General features: G+C 41.3%; 1 protein-coding gene across 1 annotated transcript in view; it reads left to right on the top strand.

The window, feature by feature from the left end:
* LOC124116844 (adapter molecule Crk-like) overlaps positions 1-18,087 on the top strand; it is a 35,156-nt gene extending 17,069 nt beyond the window's left edge. The window contains exons 3-8 of the mRNA XM_046478399.2: positions 10,203-10,356; positions 11,273-11,317; positions 13,284-13,412; positions 14,605-14,670; positions 16,306-16,383; positions 16,874-18,087. Coding sequence (XP_046334355.1) covers positions 10,203-10,356; positions 11,273-11,317; positions 13,284-13,412; positions 14,605-14,670; positions 16,306-16,383; positions 16,874-17,011 — 610 coding nt within the window. The 3' untranslated portion in view covers positions 17,012-18,087. The remainder of the gene's footprint in view (positions 1-10,202; positions 10,357-11,272; positions 11,318-13,283; positions 13,413-14,604; positions 14,671-16,305; positions 16,384-16,873) is intronic.
* The last annotated feature ends 5,537 nt before the right edge of the window (positions 18,088-23,624 follow it).

Genomic DNA, 23,624 nt, shown 5'->3' with positions numbered 1-23,624 from the left:
TCTGACATAGATTACATCTGACATACATTACATCTGACATACATTACATCTGACATACATTACATCTGACATACATCACATCTGACATAGATTACATCTGACATAGATTACATCTGACATACATTACATCTGACATAGATTACATCTGACATACATTACATCTGACATAGATTACATCTGACATACATTACATCTGACATACATTACATCTGACATAGATTACATCTGACATACATTACATCTGACATACATTACATCTGACATAGATTACATCTGACATAGATTACATCTGACATACATTACATCTGACATACATTACATCTGACATAGATTACATCTGACATAGATTACATCTGACATAGATTACATCTGACATACATTACATCTGACATACATCACATCTGACATACATCACATCTGACATAGATTACATCTGACATAGATTACATCTGACATACATTACATCTGACATACATTGCATCTGACATACATTACATCTGACATACATTACATCTGACATACATTGCATCTGTCATACATAACATCTGACATACATCACATCTGACATACATTACATCTGACATACATCACATCTGACATACATTACATCTGACATACATTACATCTGTCATACATAACATCTGACATACATCACATCTGACATACATTACATCTGACATACATTACATCTGTCATACATTACATCTGACATAGATTACATCTGACATACATTGGATCTGACATAGATTACATCTGACATACATTACATCTGACATACATTACATCTGACATACATTGCATCTGACATACATTACATCTGACATACATTACATCTGACATACATTACATCTGACATACATTACATCTGACATACATTTCATCTGACATACATTACATCTGACATACATTACATCTGACATACATCACATCTGACATACATTACATCTGACATACATTACATCTGACATAGATTACATCTGACATACATTGCATCTGACATACATTACATCTGACATACATTACATCTGACATACATTACATCTGACATACATTCATCTGACATACTTTACATCTGACATAGATTACATCTGACATACATTCATCTGACATACATTACATCTGACATATTTTATAACTGACATAGATTGCATCTGACATAGATTACATCTGACATAGATTGCATCTGAGATACATTGCATCTGACATAGATTACATCTGATATACATTGCATCTGACAAACATTGCATCTGACAAACATTGATCGACAAATACTTGATCTTACATTTGCATTATGCATTCATTGATCACAAATTCCTCCCAACTCCAGCAGCTCCTACCAGCGTGTTTACAGCAGACATGAACACTGGAACATTCTTTCTGTATACAAGATACAGTATTATACATTAATATACCCACGTCCCATTCAAATAGTGCAGCAATGTCTAGCCGTAAACTACACAGAACACAGATTGTCCCTGATGAAGATACACTTCAACAAGTATATTTACAGCTGTATTATGATGTAATCATAACATGATCTTGTAGAATGGCGGGTAGCCAAGGAACCTGCAGTCACACTGACTACACTAACAAACACATACTGCATTAGAGCATATCACATCCTCGTATTGGCTCTGAGACCCAGAGAAGCATCACATCCTCGTGTGACTGCCCAGGCAGCAGTATACGTTGTGTTACAATGGCTCTGAGACCCGGAGAAGCATCACATCCTCGTGTGACTGCCCATGCAGCAGTATACGTTGTGTTACAATGGCTCTGAGACCCGGAGAAGCATCACATCCTCGTGTGACTGCCCATGCAGCAGTATACGTTGTGTTACAATGGCTCTGAGACCCGGAGAAGCATCACATCCTCGTGTGACTGCCCATGCAGCAGTATACATTGTGTTACAATGGCTCTGAGACCCGGAGAAGCATCACATCCTCGTGTGACTGCCCATGCAGCAGTATACGTTGTGTTACAATGGCTCTGAGACCCAGAGAAGCATCACATCCTCGTGTGACTGCCCAGGCAGCAGTATACATTGTGTTACAGTGGCTCTGAGACCCAGAGAAGCATCACATCCTCGTGTGACTGCCCATGCAGCAGTATACGTTGTGTTACAGTGGCTCTGAGACCCGGAGAAGCATCACATCCTCGTGTGACTGCCCAGGCAGCAGTATACGTTGTGTTACAATGGCTCTGAGACCCGGAGAAGCATCACATCCTCGTGTGACTGCCCATGCAGCAGTATACGTTGTGTTACAATGGCTCTGAGACCCGGAGAAGCATCACATCCTCGTGTGACTGCCCATGCAGCAGTATACGTTGTGTTACAATGGCTCTGAGACCCGGAGAAGTATCACATCCTCGTGTGACTGCCCATGCAGCAGTATACGTTGTGTTACAATGGCTCTGAGACCCGGAGAAGCATCACATCCTCGTGTGACTGCCCATGCAGCAGTATACGTTGTGTTACAATGGCTCTGAGACCCAGAGAAGCATCACATCCTCGTGTGACTGCCCATGCAGCAGTATACGTTGTGTTACAATGGCTCTGAGACCCAGAGAAGCATCACATCCTCGTGTGACTGCCCATGCAGCAGTATACGTTGTGTTACAATGGCTCTGAGACCCAGAGAAGCATCACATCCTCGTGTGACTGCCCATGCAGCAGTATACATTGTGTTACAGTGGCTCTGAGACCCAGAGAAGCATCACATCCTCGTGTGACTGCCCATGCAGCAGTATACGTTTTGTTACAATGGCTCTGAGACCCAGAGAAGCATCACATCCTCGTGTGACTGCCCATGCAGCAGTATACGTTGTGTTACAATGGCTCTGAGACCCAGAGAAGCATCACATCCTCGTGTGACTGCCCATGCAGCAGTATACGTTGTGTTACAATGGCTCTGAGACCCAGAGAAGCATCACATCCTCGTGTGACTGCCCATGCAGCAGTATACGTTGTGTTACAGTGGCTCTGAGACCCGGAGAAGCATCACATCCTCGTGTGACTGCCCATGCAGCAGTATACGTTGTGTTACAATGGCTCTGAGACCCAGAGAAGCATCACATCCTCGTGTGACTGCCCATGCAGCAGTATACGTTGTGTTACAATGGCTCTGAGACCCAGAAAAGCATCACATCCTCGTGTGACTGCCCAAGCAGCAGTATACGTTGTGTTACAGTGGCTCTGAGACCCAGAGAAGCATCACATCCTCGTGTGACTGCCCATGCAGCAGTATACGTTGTGTTACAGTGGCTCTGAGACCCAGAGAAGCATCACATCCTCGTGTGACTGCCCATGCAGCAGTATACGTTGTGTTACAATGGCTCTGAGACCCAGAGAAGCATCACATCCTCGTGTGACTGCCCATGCAGCAGTATACGTTGTGTTACAATGGCTCTGAGACCCGGAGAAGCATCACATCCTCGTGTGACTGCCCATGCAGCAGTATACGTTGTGTTACAATGGCTCTGAGACCCGGAGAAGCATCACATCCTCGTGTGACTGCCCATGCAGCAGTATACGTTGTGTTACAATGGCTCTGAGACCCGGAGAAGCATCACATCCTCGTGTGACTGCCCATGCAGCAGTATACGTTGTGATACAATGGCTCTGAGACCCAGAGAAGCATCACATCCTCGTGTGACTGCCCATGCAGCAGTATACGTTGTGTTACAATGGCTCTGAGACCCGGAGAAGCATCACATCCTCGTGTGACTGCCCATGCAGCAGTATACGTTGTGTTACAATGGCTCTGAGACCCGGAGAAGCATCACATCCTCGTGTGACTGCCCGGGCAGCAGTATACGTTGTGTTACAATGGCTCTGAGACCCAGAGAAGCATCACATCCTCGTGTGACTGCCCATGCAGCAGTATACGTTGTGTTACAGTGGCTCTGCCGCCTGACAAGCAATACCCTCAAAAGTATCCGACTGTCCCCATCATCACAAATCTGAAAAACAGGTTATAGCATTGAAATGTAATACTTTGCACATATTAGGGAAATATTATTATGGCCATGCGTGCACTTAGAACGAGAATGAACAATTCAGTTATCTTCACCCCCCTTAAATACTCCCCTTTTAACGCCACCTACTGGAGCAGAATATTTATTTACATCAACGCTGCAAACCGCTTGGAGAAAGTAATTTCCTTCAAATTCATCCTGCATACATAAAGAAGTAATATTCACACACACTCTGGTGTTTGGGCGACTTAGCAGGGTTTGTCCCCTGGAGGGATTGTGGGTGCGGACCGGTTCCCAGCAAGCTGTGGTAAAATGTGGCCACCTAATGGGTCTGGTGACTTGACTTGGTTGATTGTGTGTATAGAACCCTGACAATCATCGCACGTGGTATCAATCACTGGATTGTCTCGTCTTGTCCAGATTTGGATATAGCTGGAATAGTTTCGTGCAGCGTTACACAACCAACAGTACTGGGTTGGAAGATGGCATATATTTGTTTATTTTGCTCTTATAATTTGGGGTTTGCCTGTGATGATCAACCTAAAAGAACTTAGACTGTAATCTGATAAACAAACATGCCCCAAATTGTTAGAGCAAAATTAACAAACTTTAACTGTTTGTTTAAAAATAGAAGCAGCACAGCTTGGATATATCTACTGGTACTTATCACTGCTGGTCCATGGGAATGGTGGTGATATGTGCAGTCAACCCTGCTGCCGTCATTGTTACAAGCCCAGGACACCACAATGTTAAACTAGGTTCTCCCCCGCGATCAGGTTATTTGTAGCTGTTCATGCAAGACCGCTCCCTGTCAGTCCGTGGAGGACCTGATCATTGTGATTGTGCTGCTGCACAGTGTGGCAGTTGACTCACTCAGTAATTGTCTTCAGTATGTTACGTGTTTATGAAGGTATATATGTAACAACCAGGGTGTACGTGTTGAATTTTTGCATACCGTTTTTCACGTTTACGAAAAACGTCGACAAAGATAACTTCAGCTTATTTATCAAGACAAACAACTGAAGAAAACAATACAGAATCAGTTACATCGTTCAGCGCAATAATGCAACTCAAGTCTCGCCCATTTTGTTATCAGCCAATCACTGACAGTGGACCATTAGGGGTTGTGGCCTTTTTTTTGTCCAATCAAATGCCACAGAATCACTTGCAATTTATTTATGTTGAGTTTGACATCAGCTTCATGGGTTGTGTGTAAGTGAACCATACACGTTGGAATGTTTGTTAGCTCTCCAGGACCCTCATTACCTGAAGCAATCTTAGCACAGACAGTCGTACCTCCGGTACAACATTGACTTACGGAAACTGTAGCGCGAAGACCAACGTAACTTCCATATAACATTGACTTACGGAAACTTTAGCGCGAAGACCAACGTAACTTCCATATAACATTGACTTATGGAAACTGTAGCGCGAAGACAGTCGTACCTCCCATACAACATTGACTTACAGAAACTGTAGCGCTAAGACCAACGTAACTTCCATACAACATTGACTTACAGAAATTGTAGCGCTAAGACCAACGTAACTTCCATACAACATTGACTTACAGAAACTGTAGCGCGAAGAGAGTCGTACCTCCCATACAACATTGACTTACAGAAATTGTAGCGCTAAGACCAACGTAACTTCCATACAACATTGACTTACGGAAACTGTAGCGCGAAGAGAGTCGTACCTCCCATACAACATTGACTTACAGAAATTGTAGCGCTAAGACCAACGTAACTTCCATACAACATTGACTTACAGAAACTGTAGCGCGAAGAGAGTCGTACCTCCCATACAACATTGACTTACAGAAATTGTAGCGCTAAGACCAACGTAACTTCCATACAACATTGACTTACGGAAACTGTAGCGCGAAGAGAGTCGTACCTCCCACACAACATTGACTTATAGAAATTGTAGCGCTAAGACCAACGTAACTTCCATACAACATTGACTTACGGAAACTGTAGCGCGAAGAGAGTCGTACCTCCCACACAACATTGACTTACAGAAATTGTAGCGCTAAGACCAACGTAACTTCCATACAACATTGACTTACAGAAACTGTAGCGCGAAGAGAGTCGTACCTCCCATACAACATTGACTTACAGAAATTGTAGCGCTAAGACCAACGTAACTTCCATACAACATTGACTTACGGAAACTGTAGCGCGAAGAGAGTCGTACCTCCCACACAACATTGACTTACAGAAATTGTAGCGCTAAGACCAACGTAACTTCCATACAACATTGACTTACGGAAACTGTAGCGCGAAGAGAGTCGTACCTCCCACACAACATTGACTTACAGAAATTGTAGCGCTAAGACCAACGTAACTTCCATACAACATTGACTTACAGAAATTGTAGCGCTAAGATGATCATCACTCCCACACAACATTGACTTACAGAAATTGTAGCGCTAAGACCAACGTAACTTCCATACAACATTGACTTACAGAAATTGTAGCGCTAAGATGATCGTCACTCCCACACAACATGGACTTACAGAAATTGTAGCGCTAAGACCAACGTAACTCCCACACAACATTGACTTACAGAAATTGTAGCGCTAAGACCAACGTAACTTCCATACAACATTGACTTACAGAAATTGTAGCGCTAAGATAATCGTCACTCCCACACAACATTGACTTACAGAAATTGTAGCGCTAAGACCAACGTAACTTCCATACAACATTGACTTACAAAAATTGTAGCGCTAAGATGATCGTCACTCCCACACAACATTGACTTACAGAAATTGTAGCGCTAAGACCAACGTAACTTCCATACAACATTGACTTACAGAAATTGTAGCGCTAAGATGATCGTCACTCCCACACAACATTGACTTACAGAAATTGTAGCGCTAAGACCAACGTAACTTCCATACAACATTGACTTACAGAAATTGTAGCGCTAAGATGATCGTACCTCCCACACAACATTGACTTACAGAAATTGTAGCGCTAAGACCAACGTAACTTCCATACAACATTGACTTACAGAAATTGTAGCGCTAAGATGATCGTCACTCCCACACAACATTGACTTACAGAAATTGTAGCGCTAAGACCAACGTAACTTCCATACAACATTGACTTACAGAAATTGTAGCGCTAAGATGATCGTACCTCCCATACAACAATAAGTTACAGAAACTGTAGCATGTGTAGTGTAGCGCTAAGACAGTTTTGTGGAATAGGGCAAAGGACCAAATGACCTTAAGATGAAAATGTCCATCTTTATGATTTCCAGCAAAACATTAGTTGTTTCTGTGACACTGATTAATATGAATATCAAGCCTTATAGTGGGTTTTTTTACTATCGCAATACTATTGCAACACAACCGAAAGCCCAGGCAAGAGACAAGGAACAGAACCCAGCATCACCTCCAGCATGTTCAGGTGTGTCCTGACGGCTGCTGGGTTTAAGATAAAAACTATAACAAGAAGCCTACCTGATGCTTGTCCTATTTTGAAGTGTAATTGGAACACAACATTATTTTCACCTTTTGGCCCAATTGCTCCATCTTGTTAGGGAAAAAGTGTAACTTTGTTGTTGATTTTTTTTCTCCCAAAATTGATGGCAGATCAGTGATCTTACAACTAAAACAATTAATGTTGAGTGCAGGGATTTACTGGATACATGCTTGCTACACACACACAAATTGAAAAGGACACAAAACTAACACTGAATGCACCCACAGAGAAGCAGATAATGTGTATTCATGTTGAGGAATGAATGCTGCTATTTCGGTATTTGTTGCCACTTGAAATTTATTTCTGTACACAATCAGTTAAAACGTCCAATACACAGTTGAATGATTCACAATCTTCTGGCGCAAGATTGGTTTCAGTTGGCATAGATGGGGATGTCCGCCTATAACTAGCAAACAGCCTGCGAGCCATCTGATGGTACTGGGGGTAGAGTACTCTATTAGCTTTTGGACATTTCCCTTGGGTCTCCATTTGTTATCCTGAGACTCCCATTTTATAACCTTGGACCCCGACACAGGGATTGATTTGACTGCTTGCCCGTTGGCCCATGGCCAGTTACAGTTACAAAGGGCTTGCTGAAACTTAAAGTAGATGGCCCGTCTGGCTAGTCGAAATTTCACCCCTTCTCCGTGTCTGTTTACTTTTTATCCCCCGCCCAACAAAGTTGGTGGAGGATATTGAAATGGGTTCTGTCCGTCCGTCCGTCCGTCCGTCCGTCCGTCCGTCCATGTGTGCGTGCGTGCGTGCGTCCCGAAATAGTTCCCGGAGCATAACTCAGAAACAGTTAAATATTTCTCTACGAGTCTATCAGACTCATGCTTAAATGGTGCCTATTTAGGAATTTTGTAAATTTTTATTTTTTATGTTTCCATGGCAACAATTTGGACTTAGGTTCTTTAAAGGTGGTGTTCATTTCCTGAGCGTAACTCAAAAACTGTTTAATACTTTCTTACAAAACTTTACATGTCTACCAGGCACATACTGAACTGGTGTCTTTTGCTATTTAGGAATTTTATAAATTTTTATTTTTTATGTTTCCATGGCAACAAATTGGACTAAGGGTCTACAAGGGTGGTGTTCGTTTCCGGAGCGTAACTCAAAAAACGTTAAATACAAATAAACTTTTAAGTATTTCCTCGTCGAACATTGCATGTCTATATATAAAGCACATACTGAGCTGGTGCCATTTGGTATTAAGGAGTTTAAGAAATGTTTATTTTAGAATTTCCATTGCAGCTATTTTGACATGGGCTAAGAGAAATATTAGGTCAGTTACTTGGTTTGGGACCATAACGTGTTAAAATATGCCGGGGATATAGATGACATCGTCGACTATAAGCTTGTTTTAATTGGATTATGTCGGTAAATAAGAACCGGCCTCCATTTTGTAATGTTGTGTACAGCAACTTCTTTATTTGCTCATAAATCAACACAAATGAGGCAAATGGAAGCCAAGATGCATGCAAAAACGTTTTACGGGTGAGAAGTTGTAAAATTTTCAGAGCCCTGCTAGGTGGCTACGCGACCTCAGGCTCAGCCACTTTGTGGCCTCCACCACTTTGTTGTAGGCCAGTTGGGAGAAGGGCCAGTAACGTTTAAAAGGAGCAGGCCCTGCTGGCTACATGCAAATTTGTTGTACAATCTACCTCTGAAGATCCGGGGTAGAAGAGGTCTTCAGCAACCCATGCGTGCCATAAAAAGGCGACTGTGCTTGTCATAAGAGGCGACTAATGGGATCGGGTGGTCAGGCTCGCTGACTTCTTTGATGCATGTCATGGTATCCCAATTGCGTGGATCAATGCTCACGATGTCTATCACTGGATTGTCTGGTCCAGACTCGATTATTTACAGTCCGCCATCATATAGCTGGAATATTGCTGAGTGTGGCATTATACAACAACCAAAACAAAACAAGAAACAATCTACCCCTGCTACAGTTAAAGGCCTTTAGTTCCCTGGATCCCCACAATAAATGATTCAGGTCAGTAAATCTCTGTGAGTGTGTATCCCAAGTACTTGCTAGTGACGGCGTGTGATTATTACCTGTGAGTGTGTATCCCAAGTACTTGCTAGTGACAGCATGTGATTATTATCTGTGAGTGTGTATCCCAAGTACTTGCTAGTGACAGCATGTGATTATTATCTGTGAGTGTGTATCCCAAGTACTTGCTAGTGACAGCATGTGATTATTACCTGTGAGTGTGTATCCCAAGTACTTGCTAGTGACGGCGTGTGATTATTACCTGTGAGTGTGTATCCCAAGTACTTGCTAGTGACAGCATGTGATTATTACCTGTGAGTGTGTATCCCAAGTACTTGCTAGTGACAGCATGTGATTATTATCTGTGAGTGTGTATCCCAAGTACTTGCTAGTGACAGCATGTGATTATTATCTGTGAGTGTGTATCCCAAGTACTTGCTAGTGACAGCATGTGATTATTACCTGTGAGTGTGTATCCCAAGTACTTGCTAGTGACAGCATGTGATTATTATCTGTGAGTGTGTATCCCAAGTACTTGCTAGTGACGGCGTGTGATTATTATCTGTGAGTGTGTATCCCAAGTACTTGCTAGTGACAGCATGTGATTATTATCTGTGAGTGTGTATCCCAAGTACTTGCTAGTGACAGCATGTGATTATTATCTGTGAGTGTGTATCCCAAGTACTTGCTAGTGACAGCATGTGATTATTATCTTTGCTTTTTTGTTTCAGGGAAGATATGAAGGTCAGCCATTACATCATCAACCGCATCCAAGTGGGGAACCAGACCCGCTTCCGCATCGGTGACCAGGAGTTCCCCGATATTCCGAGCCTTCTTAACTTTTATAAAACACATTACCTAGATTCTACGTCATTAATAAAACCGGTGAGTAGCCGACCTGGTGTCAGGCATGTGTGAATACAGTGATGTTATAAAACATGTGTGTCAGGCATTGTGAATACAGTGATGTTATAAAACATGGGTGTCAGGCAATGTGTGAATACAGTGATGTTATAAAACATGGGTGTCAGGCAATGTGTGAATACAGTGATGTTATAAAACATGGGTGTCAGGCAATGTGTGAATACAGTGATGTTATAAAACATGGGTGTTATAAAAAATGGGACTCAATCAATGTGTGAATACAGTGATGTTATAAAAATTGTGACTCAGTCAATGTGTGAATACAGTGATGTTATAATAAATGGGACTCAGTAAATGTGTGAATATAGTGATGTTATAAATAATGGGACTCGGTAAATGTGTGAATACAGTGATGTTATAATAAATGGGACTCAGTAAATGTGTGAATACAGTGATGTTATAATAAATGGGACTCAGAAAATGTGTGAATACAGTGATGTTATAATAAATGCGACTCAGTAAATGTGTGAATACAGTGATGTTATAATAAATGGGACTCAGAAAATGTGTGAATACAGTGATGTTATAATAAATGGGACTCAGTAAATGTGTGAATATAGTGATGTTATAATAAATGGGACTCAGTAAATGTGTGAATATAGTGATGTTATAATAAATGGGACTCAGTAAATGGGTGAATATAGTGTTGTTATAATAAATGGGACTCGGTAAATGTGTGAATATAGTGATGTTATAAAAAATGGGACTCGGTAAATGTGTGAATATAGTGATGTTATAAAAACGGAACTCTGTATCATGTATCAATTTTAAACTTAAAAGTAGATATGCTGTTCGGTAATTTGCATGTGTATTAGACTATATGTGTCATGAAGTACACAATTAACATTTTCTGATCCTGTTTTGTATTGATTTTCAGGCACCAAGGATTAAGATTGTAGCCAAATATGATTTTCCTGGAAGGGTAAGTTTCTATTTTTATGGTGTTCTTCATAGTGAATGTGTCTGCATTTGATTACTTAGATTACCACACAGACACCACACAGACACCGCACAGACACCACACCACACCTCACAGACACCACACAGACACCACACAGACACCGCACAGACACCACACAGACACCACACCACCCCACACAGACACCACACAGAAACCACACAAACACCACACCACACCTCATAACACCACACAGACACCGCACCACACCACACCACACAGACACCACACCACACCACACAGACACCACACCACACAGACACCACACCACACCACACCACACCACACCACACCACACCACAAAGACACACCGCACAGACACCACACCACGCCACGCCAGGCCACACCACGCCACACCACACCACACCACACCACACCACACCACACCACACCACACCACACCACAAAGACACACCACAAAGACACACCGCACAGACACCACACCACACCACACCACACCACACCACACCACACCACACCACACCACACCACACAGACACCGCACAGACACCACACCACACCACACCACACCACACCACACCACACCACACCACACCACACCACACAGACACCATGCCACGCAACGCAACACTACACCACATCACATCACACTACACAGACACTACACAGACATCACACCACACAGACACCACGCCACGCCACGCCACGCCACGCCACGCCACGCCACGCCACGCCACGCCACATCACACAGACATCACATCACATCACATTAGTCAATTAGTAATCTATCATTTGTTACTCAACAACTTTTGTCACTTTCCCCCCAATGTAAGGCCTATTGATGTATATTTTGGTATGATTTTGATATTGTTCATTGTTCAATAAATTGTGGGGGAGAAACTTTGTCCAGCACTAACTATTACTGTGAGAACACTTCCTTGTCCCCATGCCTGACTGGCTATTGTTGTAATGAGTGCACCAGGAATTTGTCACACTCACGCTGTACCTAATTATGTCAGTGTGACAGGGAGACGTCGACAGGGCATGTCTCAAAACCTTGGAACTCATTTGTTTTATCAGATATTATGTATGCAATGTAACGGACACCGTCATTTGATTGAGTGGAAATTTAGAAGATATAATAGCTGAAAACTTGATATATAGGGCTAAGGCAAACACAAGCTACTGTTTAAATGTTTATGAAAGAAAACTGTTGCAAGAGTTGTTGAGAAAGTTACAAGTGCTTGAGTTTGAGAGATAGTATCTATGAAGTGCTCTTCAGGGTAGACAAAAAAAACTGATGTTTAAGTACCTCTTCCCATGAAATTAGGATGTCTAATTATTCCCATCTGGTCCAAAGGGATGTCCTGCATCTGCTGGGGAAGTCATGTTGTCATTGTCATGGAGGAAATTTGAGCTGAATCTAAGTGTGGCAGGCCAGTAGGGTTCAAGTCTGTTGAAATTCAATATCGCTGCCTGGAATAAACACATGTTGATGATGTCAGAATTACTTGAGGTAGGGATTGTTCTTTGTTATCCATGAAACTGAAGATCTAGGGAATCTCACGCAAGCGTCTTTTGATATCAAATATGTCAGCACGAGTCAATAGAGGCTTAATAGACACAAGGGCGATATTCTATTAATCATCCAAAACTGGCCTTCACAGGATATCTCAGCACTGAAATTTCATCACAATGCTTTGCAGACCATTGTGACATCATTAGATACCATGACATCACAATCAAGTGACATGACTAATCTCTCTGCTGGTCAGTTTTACTTCTGACACTGGTTGTTAGTAGTAGCAGTAGTAGCAGTTGTAACAGTTGTAGCAGTAGTACAAGCAGTAATGTAGGAGTTGTAGTAGTAGCAGTAGCAGAAGTGGCAGTAGTAGTAGTATTAGTAGTAGTAGCAGCAGTAGTAGTAGTTGTGATCACGTGGAATGACTCAGTGTTGATGCTGTTGCAGGACCCTGAGGATCTCCCGTTCCTGAAGGGGGAAGTGTTGGAAGTGATCTCCAAGGACGAGGAGAGCTGGTGGACAGCCCGCAACAACCAGGGTCGGGTCGGACAGATTCCCGTGCCGTACTTTGGCAAGGTATGCTGTGTCATCAGAGTTGAAAAGACCTTCCATATCTCATGCATGTCCGGGGTAGACAACATTGGTCAGATCCAACTAATCCTCAGCTTGTTTAGGGCTCGTGGTTTATGTAAAATAACTCCATGTTTGGAGAAGACAATTAGTCTTCATATCTTTACCATAGGAACTAACCTCAAGGACCCCAGGATTCCCTTGAATGGTGAGGAATGTACAGCCTGTTTTAAAACTTTAAGAGAGTTCCAGATACCTTTTTGAGCAATTGAGTTTTTACTCGATGGTTTCGATTTAATTGGGCTATTACATTTTTCATTGCGTAACCAATATTTTTTCACTAATCTATTCATCACTCTATTGGATTTATCCAAAAACAATTATGTTTTTAGATGTATACAACGGTTCTAAATATAGGCTTGACTCGTAAAGTAACTTAGCTTGTAGTTGTGTTTCGGAAATTAGCTCCTTTGTACACATGCTGAAAAAGCTTCATTGGGTATTTACGCGTGCTGTTTTTATACATTTGAGTTGTTCATTATTTGCATGCGTTTTAACGCAAGTTAATTGAAAGTGATTGGGTTTTGAATATTTGGGAGGGGGGGGATATTTTACGCAAATACACAGCTTATCCGTAGCTCTGTTTAATGAAAAATATGAATACACAATACCATGGGAGCCGTGCCAATTTACACTTTATCAGAGGGGTACACAAAGTGCGTGATCTAGACAACCAGTTGTCGGACTTTCATTTTTGTGGAAGCCTTGGCAGCTGAGTTGGTTAGATTGCTGACTTGTGTGCTGGTGATTAGGTGCCTCACTCTGGCAGTGTGGGTTCGAATCCCGGACGGGACTCAACCCCACAAAGTACCAGAATCTGTACTTCACCAAGAAAGTGTTATCCCAAATATAACATTTGTCACTTAAGGAAAAAATAGATTTCATTCTAAAAACTGTTAAATTCCATCAGTGTCACTTTTGTTGTGAAGTGTTTGAAGGGTGGTTTCATCCTTGTGGCGGCTGATTGATGTGTGAGTGTGATGTTCTTGCTAGGGAGACTCACAAAGAAAGGTAAATCACAGAGTCTGCAGCTCACAATGTAGTGTCTGGACTAGACTTGGGTATTTACAGCTGCAGTATTGCAGTATGGGGTGGTGTTAAACAACAAACAAGTTGAATGTATCGACTTTCCTTGCAGTATCAGGAAGTCACGAGCCCACCTAGACCAGACTACCAGAGTCCAATACCACCAATGATAACAGACGTAAGTACAGATACCACCGATGTTAACATACATAAGTACAGATACCACGATGTTAATAGATGTAAGTACAGATACCACGATGTTAACAGACCACTAATGTTAACACTGACACCAACGATGTTAACAGGCATAAATGCCAATAGCACTGATGTTAACAGGCATTAATGCCAATACCACTGATGTTAACAGGCATAAATGCCAATACCACTGATGTTAACAGGCATAAATGCCAATACCACTGATGTTAACAGGCATTAATGCCAATACCACTGATGTTAACAGGCATAAATGCAAATACCACTGATGTTAACAGGCATAAATGCCAATACCACTGATGTTAACAGGCATAAATGCCAATACCACTACTGTTAACAGGCATAAATGCCAATACCACCGATGTTAACAGACCTAAATGCCAATACCACTGATGTTAACAGGCATAAATGCCAATACCACTGATGATAACAGACATAAATGCCAATACCACTGATGTTAACAGGCATAAATGCCAATACCACCGATGTTAACAGACCTAAATGCCAATACCACTGATGTTAACAGACAAATGCCAATACCACTGATGTTAACAGACATAAATGCCAATACCACTGATGTTAACAGGCATAAATGCCAATACCACTGATGTTAACAGACGTAAGTACAGATACCACCGATGTTAACAGACGTAAGTTCAGACACCACAAACGTTAACAGACGCAAGTACAGATAACACTGATTTTAATAGCCTTTAGTACAGTTATCACCAATGTTAACAGACCACTGATGTTAACACTGATACCACTGATGTTAACAGACATAAATGCCAATACCACCGATGTTAACAGACAAAAGTGCCAATACCATTGATGTTAACAGACACAAAAGCCAATACCACCGATGTTAACAGACCTAAATGCCAATACCACTGATGTTAACAGGCATAAATGCCAATACCACCGATGTTAACAGGCATAAATGCCAATACCACTGATGTTAACAGACTTAAATGCCAATACCACTGATGTTAACAGACAGAAATGCCAATACCACCGATGTGAACAGACATAAATGCCAATACCACTGATGTTAACAGACAGAAATGCCAATACCACCGATGTTAACAGACCTAAATGCCAATACCACTGATGTTAACAGGCATAAATGCCAATACCACCGATGTTAACAGACCTAAATGCCAATACCACTGATGTTAACAGGCATAAAAGCCAATACCACTGATGTTAACAGGCATAAATGCCAATACCACTAATGTGAACAGGCATAAATGCCAATACCACTGATGTTAACAGGCATAAATGCCAATACCACTGATGTTAACAGACAGAAATGCCAATACCACCGATGTGAACAGACATAAATGCCAATACCACTGATGTTAACAGACATAAATGCCAATACCACTGATTTTTTTGGCATAAATGCCAATACCACCGATGTTAACGGTACCTGGAAGTTTATCAAAACATCACTGACCAATAAAATACAAGTATGTTACATATATGTCAAGGTAAGTACAGATAGATGTGAGATGGATGTGATGACTGACTGAGTATGTTGTTAATAGAGAGATGAATGATATGTTTGTTATGTATAATCTTCCTTCCTTTTTTTCAGGTTACCCTGCCAGCCAAGGCTACTGTGATTACCCAGAGGATACCCAATGCTTACGATAAAACACAGCTGAAGCTATTGGTAGGTTGGCTGGCGATAGTGGCCCCAGTTTTCTGTGACATGGGCACAGGTGCCCCAGTCATTCAAGGCACCGTAATTCACTCTGCTGAGTTGCATCACCTATGCATGCCAAGATCTTAGGGTTTGAAGCAAAGCCCTAGTTATGAACCTTGGTTTGTCAACTCCACGTCCACAGGCAAAGAAGTCTTTTCTATAAGACCATTCAAGAGGACTCTTCTAAACTTTAATTACTAGTCCTTAGAGTTTGTAGCAAGTCCTGCTGGAACGAGACACAAATGTTAGCTATGTTTTCATTTTCTGTCAGTTTTATTCAGTTCCAATTTGTGGCAATATTGAAGATCCCCATTCTCAATGTCCCCTGCCTTGCTGTGCTTGATACAAGAAATTATACTTAAAGTAATGTGATACTAAAAGCGATGTAATACTATAAACAATGTATTGTTAAAAGCAGTGTAAAAGTCACAATTTAGATACACTTTTTTTGTTTCAGAAAGGGGAGATAATCACAGTCACAGCAATGAATGTTAACGGACAGTGGGAGGGAGAGGTGAACGGAAGAACTGGAATATTCCCCTTTACGCACGTCCGATTTTTATCCCCCGATGAACTGGAGAGGCTAAATCAATGAACTCTGCTGTAGATAATGTGTAGAGGGGGTTTCCACTGGACACCCAGCATCAACACCCAGCATCAACACCCAGCATCAACACCACGAAGGGACGACTCGTCACACACCAGCAAACACTGTAACCAGTATAGCAGCATCATGCAGGGATACTGCCCAGGGAGCTGAACCCCAGGGTAGTTCGAGCATGTGTGTCAAGCCAAGCAGTCGATATATGTCCGGACGTCTCAGTGTATGTGTCAAAGGGAGACAACTCTTAATGGTGACAAGAGTCATGCTTCTTTGCTGATTTGGTTAGTCAACTTTTATTCCGTTTAAGCCGAAGAATATTAAGGTGTTGGTTCTGAGTTTCATGGATTTGAATATTTGGGTAGAACTATTGAAATGTGTTTTTGTATTTGAAATAAATTCAAAGGATATGAAAAATGTTTCAAGGATATGATCATGGTTTATTTTTTAAGATTGTCTGAGCCAGGCATGAATACAAATATATTCAGTAGAATCCTCAGTACCACACCTGTGTAGGGCCTTCTGTAGCACCCGTCATTTGTTTCAACATGTCAGCTATGTTGTGTACAGAATTCTTTCAGAACACAAATCATCAGTTAATCATTGCATTAGATTAATTTACATCAGTGAGTTGTTTTCCTGGGTTTGTCACTAACCCAGATTGAATTGTTAATTTTCTGAATTTGTGAAATTATGTGATTTGTAATTGCTGATGTTATGCTTATATTGTATAATATATATATCTACATACCTGTTTACCAGTGTAAATACTGTAGGGAATATGAGCCTATAGACTCTAGATCAATGTGTAATGAGATAGGTAGATGTGGATAATCAAAATAATTCATGTGTAAAATGAAATGTTTTTTTAATCCAGAGCCCCTATGTTATGGGTTGACTGATGGGACGCTAGTCTCTCTTACCGAGTTTCTGTATGAAGTTATCTCCCCTTTTAGTGCTCAATTGTCTGTATTGGACTGACACAAGGTGTTTGGGGATCGACCCAAGAATAAAATGTCAGATTTGTTCATTTTGTTTCAAATATTAAACATTTTCTCTTTACTACCAAATTTGTCTTAATTTCTTTCAGTCTCTAATTATCTTTGTGATCATCTTTCAGAGCTACAGATAGCAGCATATTTGTGTAAAATACCCCCCAAAATTATTCAAAACCCAATTTTTTTCATCAACTTGCGTACAGAAACGCATGCATTAAATGAAAAACTCAACTGTATAAAAACAGCCCACGTAAATACCCAATGAAGTTTTTTCAGCATCTGTACAAAGGAGCCAATTTCCAAAACACAATTATGAGCTAATGTACTTTCCGAGTCAAGCCTATATATTTAGAACAGTTATATACATCTAAAGCATTATTTTATTTTATTTTTTAAATCTTAAAATGTTCACTAATTTTGGAAAACCCAATAGAGTGATGAATTGATGAGTGAAAAAATATTGGTTACTCAATGAAAAATGTCATAACCCAATTAAAATAGAAACCCCAGAATAAAAACTCAATTGCTCAAAAAGATATCTGGAGCTCTGATCTTTACTATAACAAGACAATCTGTCATTTTATGTTACAATAGATTGTCTTAAATTACCATAATTAACATATTTCGTAATCATTTTGGTTGGCTAGTTGTACAGAAGTGTGTCACAGTGTATTCTTACCTACAACAATATTCATGAATTTTGTTCATTATTAGAAATTGTGTACATAGTCATCATCATGAGCGTCAGTCGGACGTTGATGTTATCCACTGCGATGTGATGTCGGAGACACATTTGAACCTGTGAGAAAGTGGTGCTGAAACGAGCAATGTTTAGTAACCATGGTAACTGACCTGCAACTAAGCATACAGTATTTTGTAGTCTGGACCAGTTTATTTCTTGTTTCATGGATTATCTGAGCTAAGATGAGGCATGGATGCCCAGAGTGGTGATGGGTGATGTAAGACAGATATATCTGCAGTGCAGCAATATGGGAGATGGCGCCAGGAAGTTTCAGTCACAGCTGACTACATGTCAATTGTTTCTGATTTTCTTTGCTGAAAACATTTATCGTGTTTGAGAGTAACGCTGCCTACAATGTCGCGACATGGACTGAAAACAGACACACCATGTTTGACATTGAGGCAGATTTATCTGTAAAACAAGTAAACAAACTGGACTGGATCAATTTGAAAATATATCTCCCACCTTTAGTGTACAAGTAGATTGTACAGATCTTTTGAAGAAAACAACTATATTTTAGTACCCCAAATTTACTTTGTGAATATGTAATGCATGTGATGGAGAATGAGTGAGTGAGTGAGTGAGTGAGCCTTCCCCGTGTATCACTGTCCGTGTATGACAGCCGTAGCCCAGTGTCGCCAGGTTCTTCACAGGCGACTCCATAGCAATAATTGTGACATCGTCAATACTTCACACGTTTTGTCTACACCAAGTTTCTCCATCACCTCAGAATACATCGGCCGAGTTGCGGTGTTGTTGTGATGTGTGTCTAGTTGACTGATGAAGTGAGACCTTTTGTACTCCTGGAACGCAAGTGAACTTTGTGGAAACCCTACCATTGCCTCATATTGAAGCAGTGTGTTGAATCTGCACATGCTGGTTGCGATGTAATCTGAGTGCTCATTGGCTTCCTTCTGAACCAATCAGTGGCTTGATTCATGAGTCAAAAACACTGACTTCATCCCAACTTGGCAGTTTGTATTGACGGAGGATGCAGGAATGTAGGACCACACCTGTGAAGCATTGACTGTGTAATTGTGAGCACTTCCCGTGAGTCACATTGAAACAAACCAAAGACAATAACAATACGTCTATGCATGAACTGTTAGTGTCCATCTAATGATACTTTCTTTACAGAATGGGAAATCTAAATGCATCCGAATATGGTGAATATTGAGTAAGTCAACATTGTTTAACTTGACAGTTTGTCACAGAATTTACTTAGTGGGTTTGTGTATATTGAAATGATGTTATTACTTAGTGGCATGTGTCGCATTGCGTAGCGAGCTCTCCATGGCGGGGTTTTGCCTGTTGTATGTATGAGGAATTGTCCTCGCCAAGTTCAAGTGCTCAACACCGTGACCAGTCACCTTTATTTTTGTACCCAAGGTTGTGCACTGATCGACAATTATAAAGTATTTTTATACTTTTACACTAAAGTAGAAGCTGTCAAAACCCACCACGTAGTTGATTATTTTGTAAAGATGTAATTTTTTTAAAGATTGTGGTACTCTAGTCTAGGGTTGTTCGAATCAACTGACTGTAACTGTATTCATAAGTATTGTTACTGCTAGGTAACCATGGAAACTACTGTTGACACGCAGCCACAGTTATACTCTTCCACCCACCAACTTCTGTCCCCTGTCCACCCGTCTTTCTCCGAACCCGCCCCACCCACCCATCTATCACCCTCTCTCAACAGTTACCCTCCCCACACCCCATCTATCCCACCCACCCTACCTACACCCCCACTCCACCCACCCCTGTCTACTCCACACACCCCATCTATCCCACCCACCCTACCTACACCCCCACTCCACCCACCCGTCTACACCACCCACCCCATCTATCCCACCCACCCTACCTACACCCCCACTCCACCCACCCCTGTCTACTCCACACACCCCAGCTATCCCCCCTACCCTACATACACCCCCACTCCACCCACCCCTGTCTACTCCACACACCCTAGCTATCCCCCCTACCCTACATACACCCCCACTCCACCCACCCCTGTCTACTCCACACACCCCATCTATCCCACCCACCCAACCTACACCCCCACTCCACCCACCCCTGTCTACTCCACACACCCCATCTATCCCCCCCACCCTACCTACACGCATACACACACACACACACACACACACACACACACACACACACACACACACACACACACACACACACACACACACACACACACACACACACACACATGAATCTTATTGACCCATACCTCCCCACCCACACCCTGATATGAGTACACCCAAAGTACTGAAGTATCACACGTATTATTAGCAGGTGAAGTGTTAACAGTTACACTGACCGGGTAACCATGTATTTGCAGGTAGCAGTTCCACCAAGACACAGTTGCTGTTTATATATATTGTATCAAGACTTGTGACTCGTGTATTCAGTACTATTCACCTTGGTATTTTAAAAGGAACATAACTGAAGTTGAAGTTGATCAGGTCCTCTGCACAGAGCAATAAGATGCAATGACTGTCATTAATCTATGTAAGAGTACCGTAGCACTGGACCGTGCGTGTGGACATGCATACGAACACACCATCAGGACTCAAGGGGACTGACTATAACATGCCATGTGATTAATGTCGTTAATGTCACCATTAGACAAGTCCGGTTCAACTGCCTGGTCGATGGAGACATAATAAGAATCTTAGGTCACTTGATGACTTCATTGCAAGAGGAGGGACGTGTACCAACTAATATATGTTAGATGCAAATCTGAATCAACTATTTTTGTAGTTCAAACCCAAATTTGGAAAGAATCCTGATAAGTAGGATGTTATTTTGAAGATTGTTATACTCAAGCTCTTTGAACACATCTTGTCCAGCTTGTCGCTGTGTTCCTGTCTGTGTCCAGCTGTTAGTTCCGACAAGAAACGTTCTGCATATTTAATGTTTCCAGTTTGATGTGCTTCATGTGAATACCTGATCTCCGTGTGGTCGATGTTTGGGTTTACACACTGTCTGTCTATTTCTCCTGGTTATTGTGTGTTACGTTGCCTAGCTTCGGACTTAGGCGGGACTGTTAGCTTTTAGTTCCTTGATTCCATGTGAGGTCATCGTGCACAGAGCAATGTGTGCCCACTGGCGGGGCTTAAACAGGCATTTGTAGCAAGATTTCTACATGAATACACTTACATTAACATCATTCTACCTCCATGTTATTGTATAGTGCTGATGTACTTGTAAGTAGAACAGAAATAGGGCCCACTTGTCTAAGGAAACACAGTTTGCTGTGCAGAGTTGTGTCCCTTAGGTGGGCCAGGATCATATGATGCCATACTAACTTCTGACGCACCTTATTGTTAAATAGTAAGCCAAAAGGATTTTCATATTTTGTCTTTTGTAGTATGCCCTTGCCCTTGAAATACTCTGACAATTGCCATGGGATAAGTATGAGCCTGAAACAGTCAGTGTGACATATTTCAGTTGTGAAAACCAGTGAAACAGTTCCTTTAAACAAACAGCCAGCTTCAATTTTGTTCATTTTGATTTTTCTGCCATTTTAGAGTTTTCTTGATAGATAATAGACTGTATCATTATGTATGAGGAATGTCTATTCTGTACGGTTTCCAACTGGTTCTGAGGTTGGGTAAGCAGTATGTTGTATACTACTCAAAAGAATTTAAGGAACACCCAATTCTTTCATGTTGCTATAGTTAATCGGGTGTCATACAATGACAGATTAACCATAGTAATATGAATTTATTAGATGTTCTTTGACTTCTTTTGAGTAGTATATTTGTGACTGTTAATAATAATAATAATAATTGAGGAAGTATTATGGAATCTTTGTTGTTTAGGTTTGCACAGTTTGTGCTTCATACTTGTGGAAAAGTTGTAAAGTGTTACGTTTTAGCTGGTTTTATATCAATGACCAAAGCTGCTCAAATGCCTGGTTACAACGCCCTGCAAACCATGGCACACCTTGTAGCATGTATATCGAGGTTATTATTGTTTTGCATCACGTTCTTCAGATTGGCATAACATGGATTGTCTTCCCTTGTGATAGATCCATGTTTGTTGGCAGTGTGGCGATGTTCAATGTGACAACACCATTGTGAATAATGCATTGGATAGCCAGGAAATGGTGAATAGAATCTGGTCCCTCAAATGGAGAATGGAGAAAGTGTGATCACTTAACACGGTTGATGGTATGTTTGTGATGTCAAGAATTGCCTGAATGTGCTTGATTGTTTTAAGGACTTGTGTGTTATTCCTTGTTAGAGGTCGGTCATTCACGAAGACACAGTATTACCTCCCCTTATGACAGTTGTACATAGCCAGTCAGGGGTCAGGGGTCAGCTCATTGGAAGCTTCTTGTCTCCTTTCCAACATTTATTTTTTAATGACAGAAAAGATCGGAAAAGACTATTGGTATATTTAGTGTAATGATTAACCTAATAGTTATATATTTGTTATAATTATCAACCACTATCCTTCTTAAAGCAGTTTTGGACTAAGTAAATAATTACTGACATAAGTAAAATAAAACATTTGAACTTCAGACAATCTTTTTCACACTTATGAAAATAATATTAGTTGCAGAATTTTTTAATCATTGCTTAAAAGCAATATCTTTCTATGTTAGTGTTAAGGATTTCTTCTTGTTAGAGTCGACTATGCTTGTCGTAAGAGGCGACTAACAGGATCGGGTGATCAGGGTCGTTGACTTGGTTGATGCTTGTCATCGTATCCCAATTATAATGATTGATGCTCATGATGCTGATCACTGGATTGTCTGGTCCAGACTCAATTATTCACAGACCACTGTCATATAGCTGGAATACTGCTGAGTGCGTTAAGGATTTAGTTGTTGGAATCTCCTATTTGA

This window comes from Haliotis rufescens, unplaced genomic scaffold (genome assembly GCF_023055435.1).
Source record: "Haliotis rufescens isolate VD_foot unplaced genomic scaffold, xgHalRufe1.0.p SCAF_6, whole genome shotgun sequence".
Classification (NCBI taxonomy): Eukaryota; Metazoa; Mollusca; class Gastropoda; order Lepetellida; family Haliotidae; genus Haliotis; species Haliotis rufescens.
The sequence above is the reverse complement of the archived record's forward strand: the minus strand, read 5'-3'. Positions and strand labels throughout refer to the sequence as shown.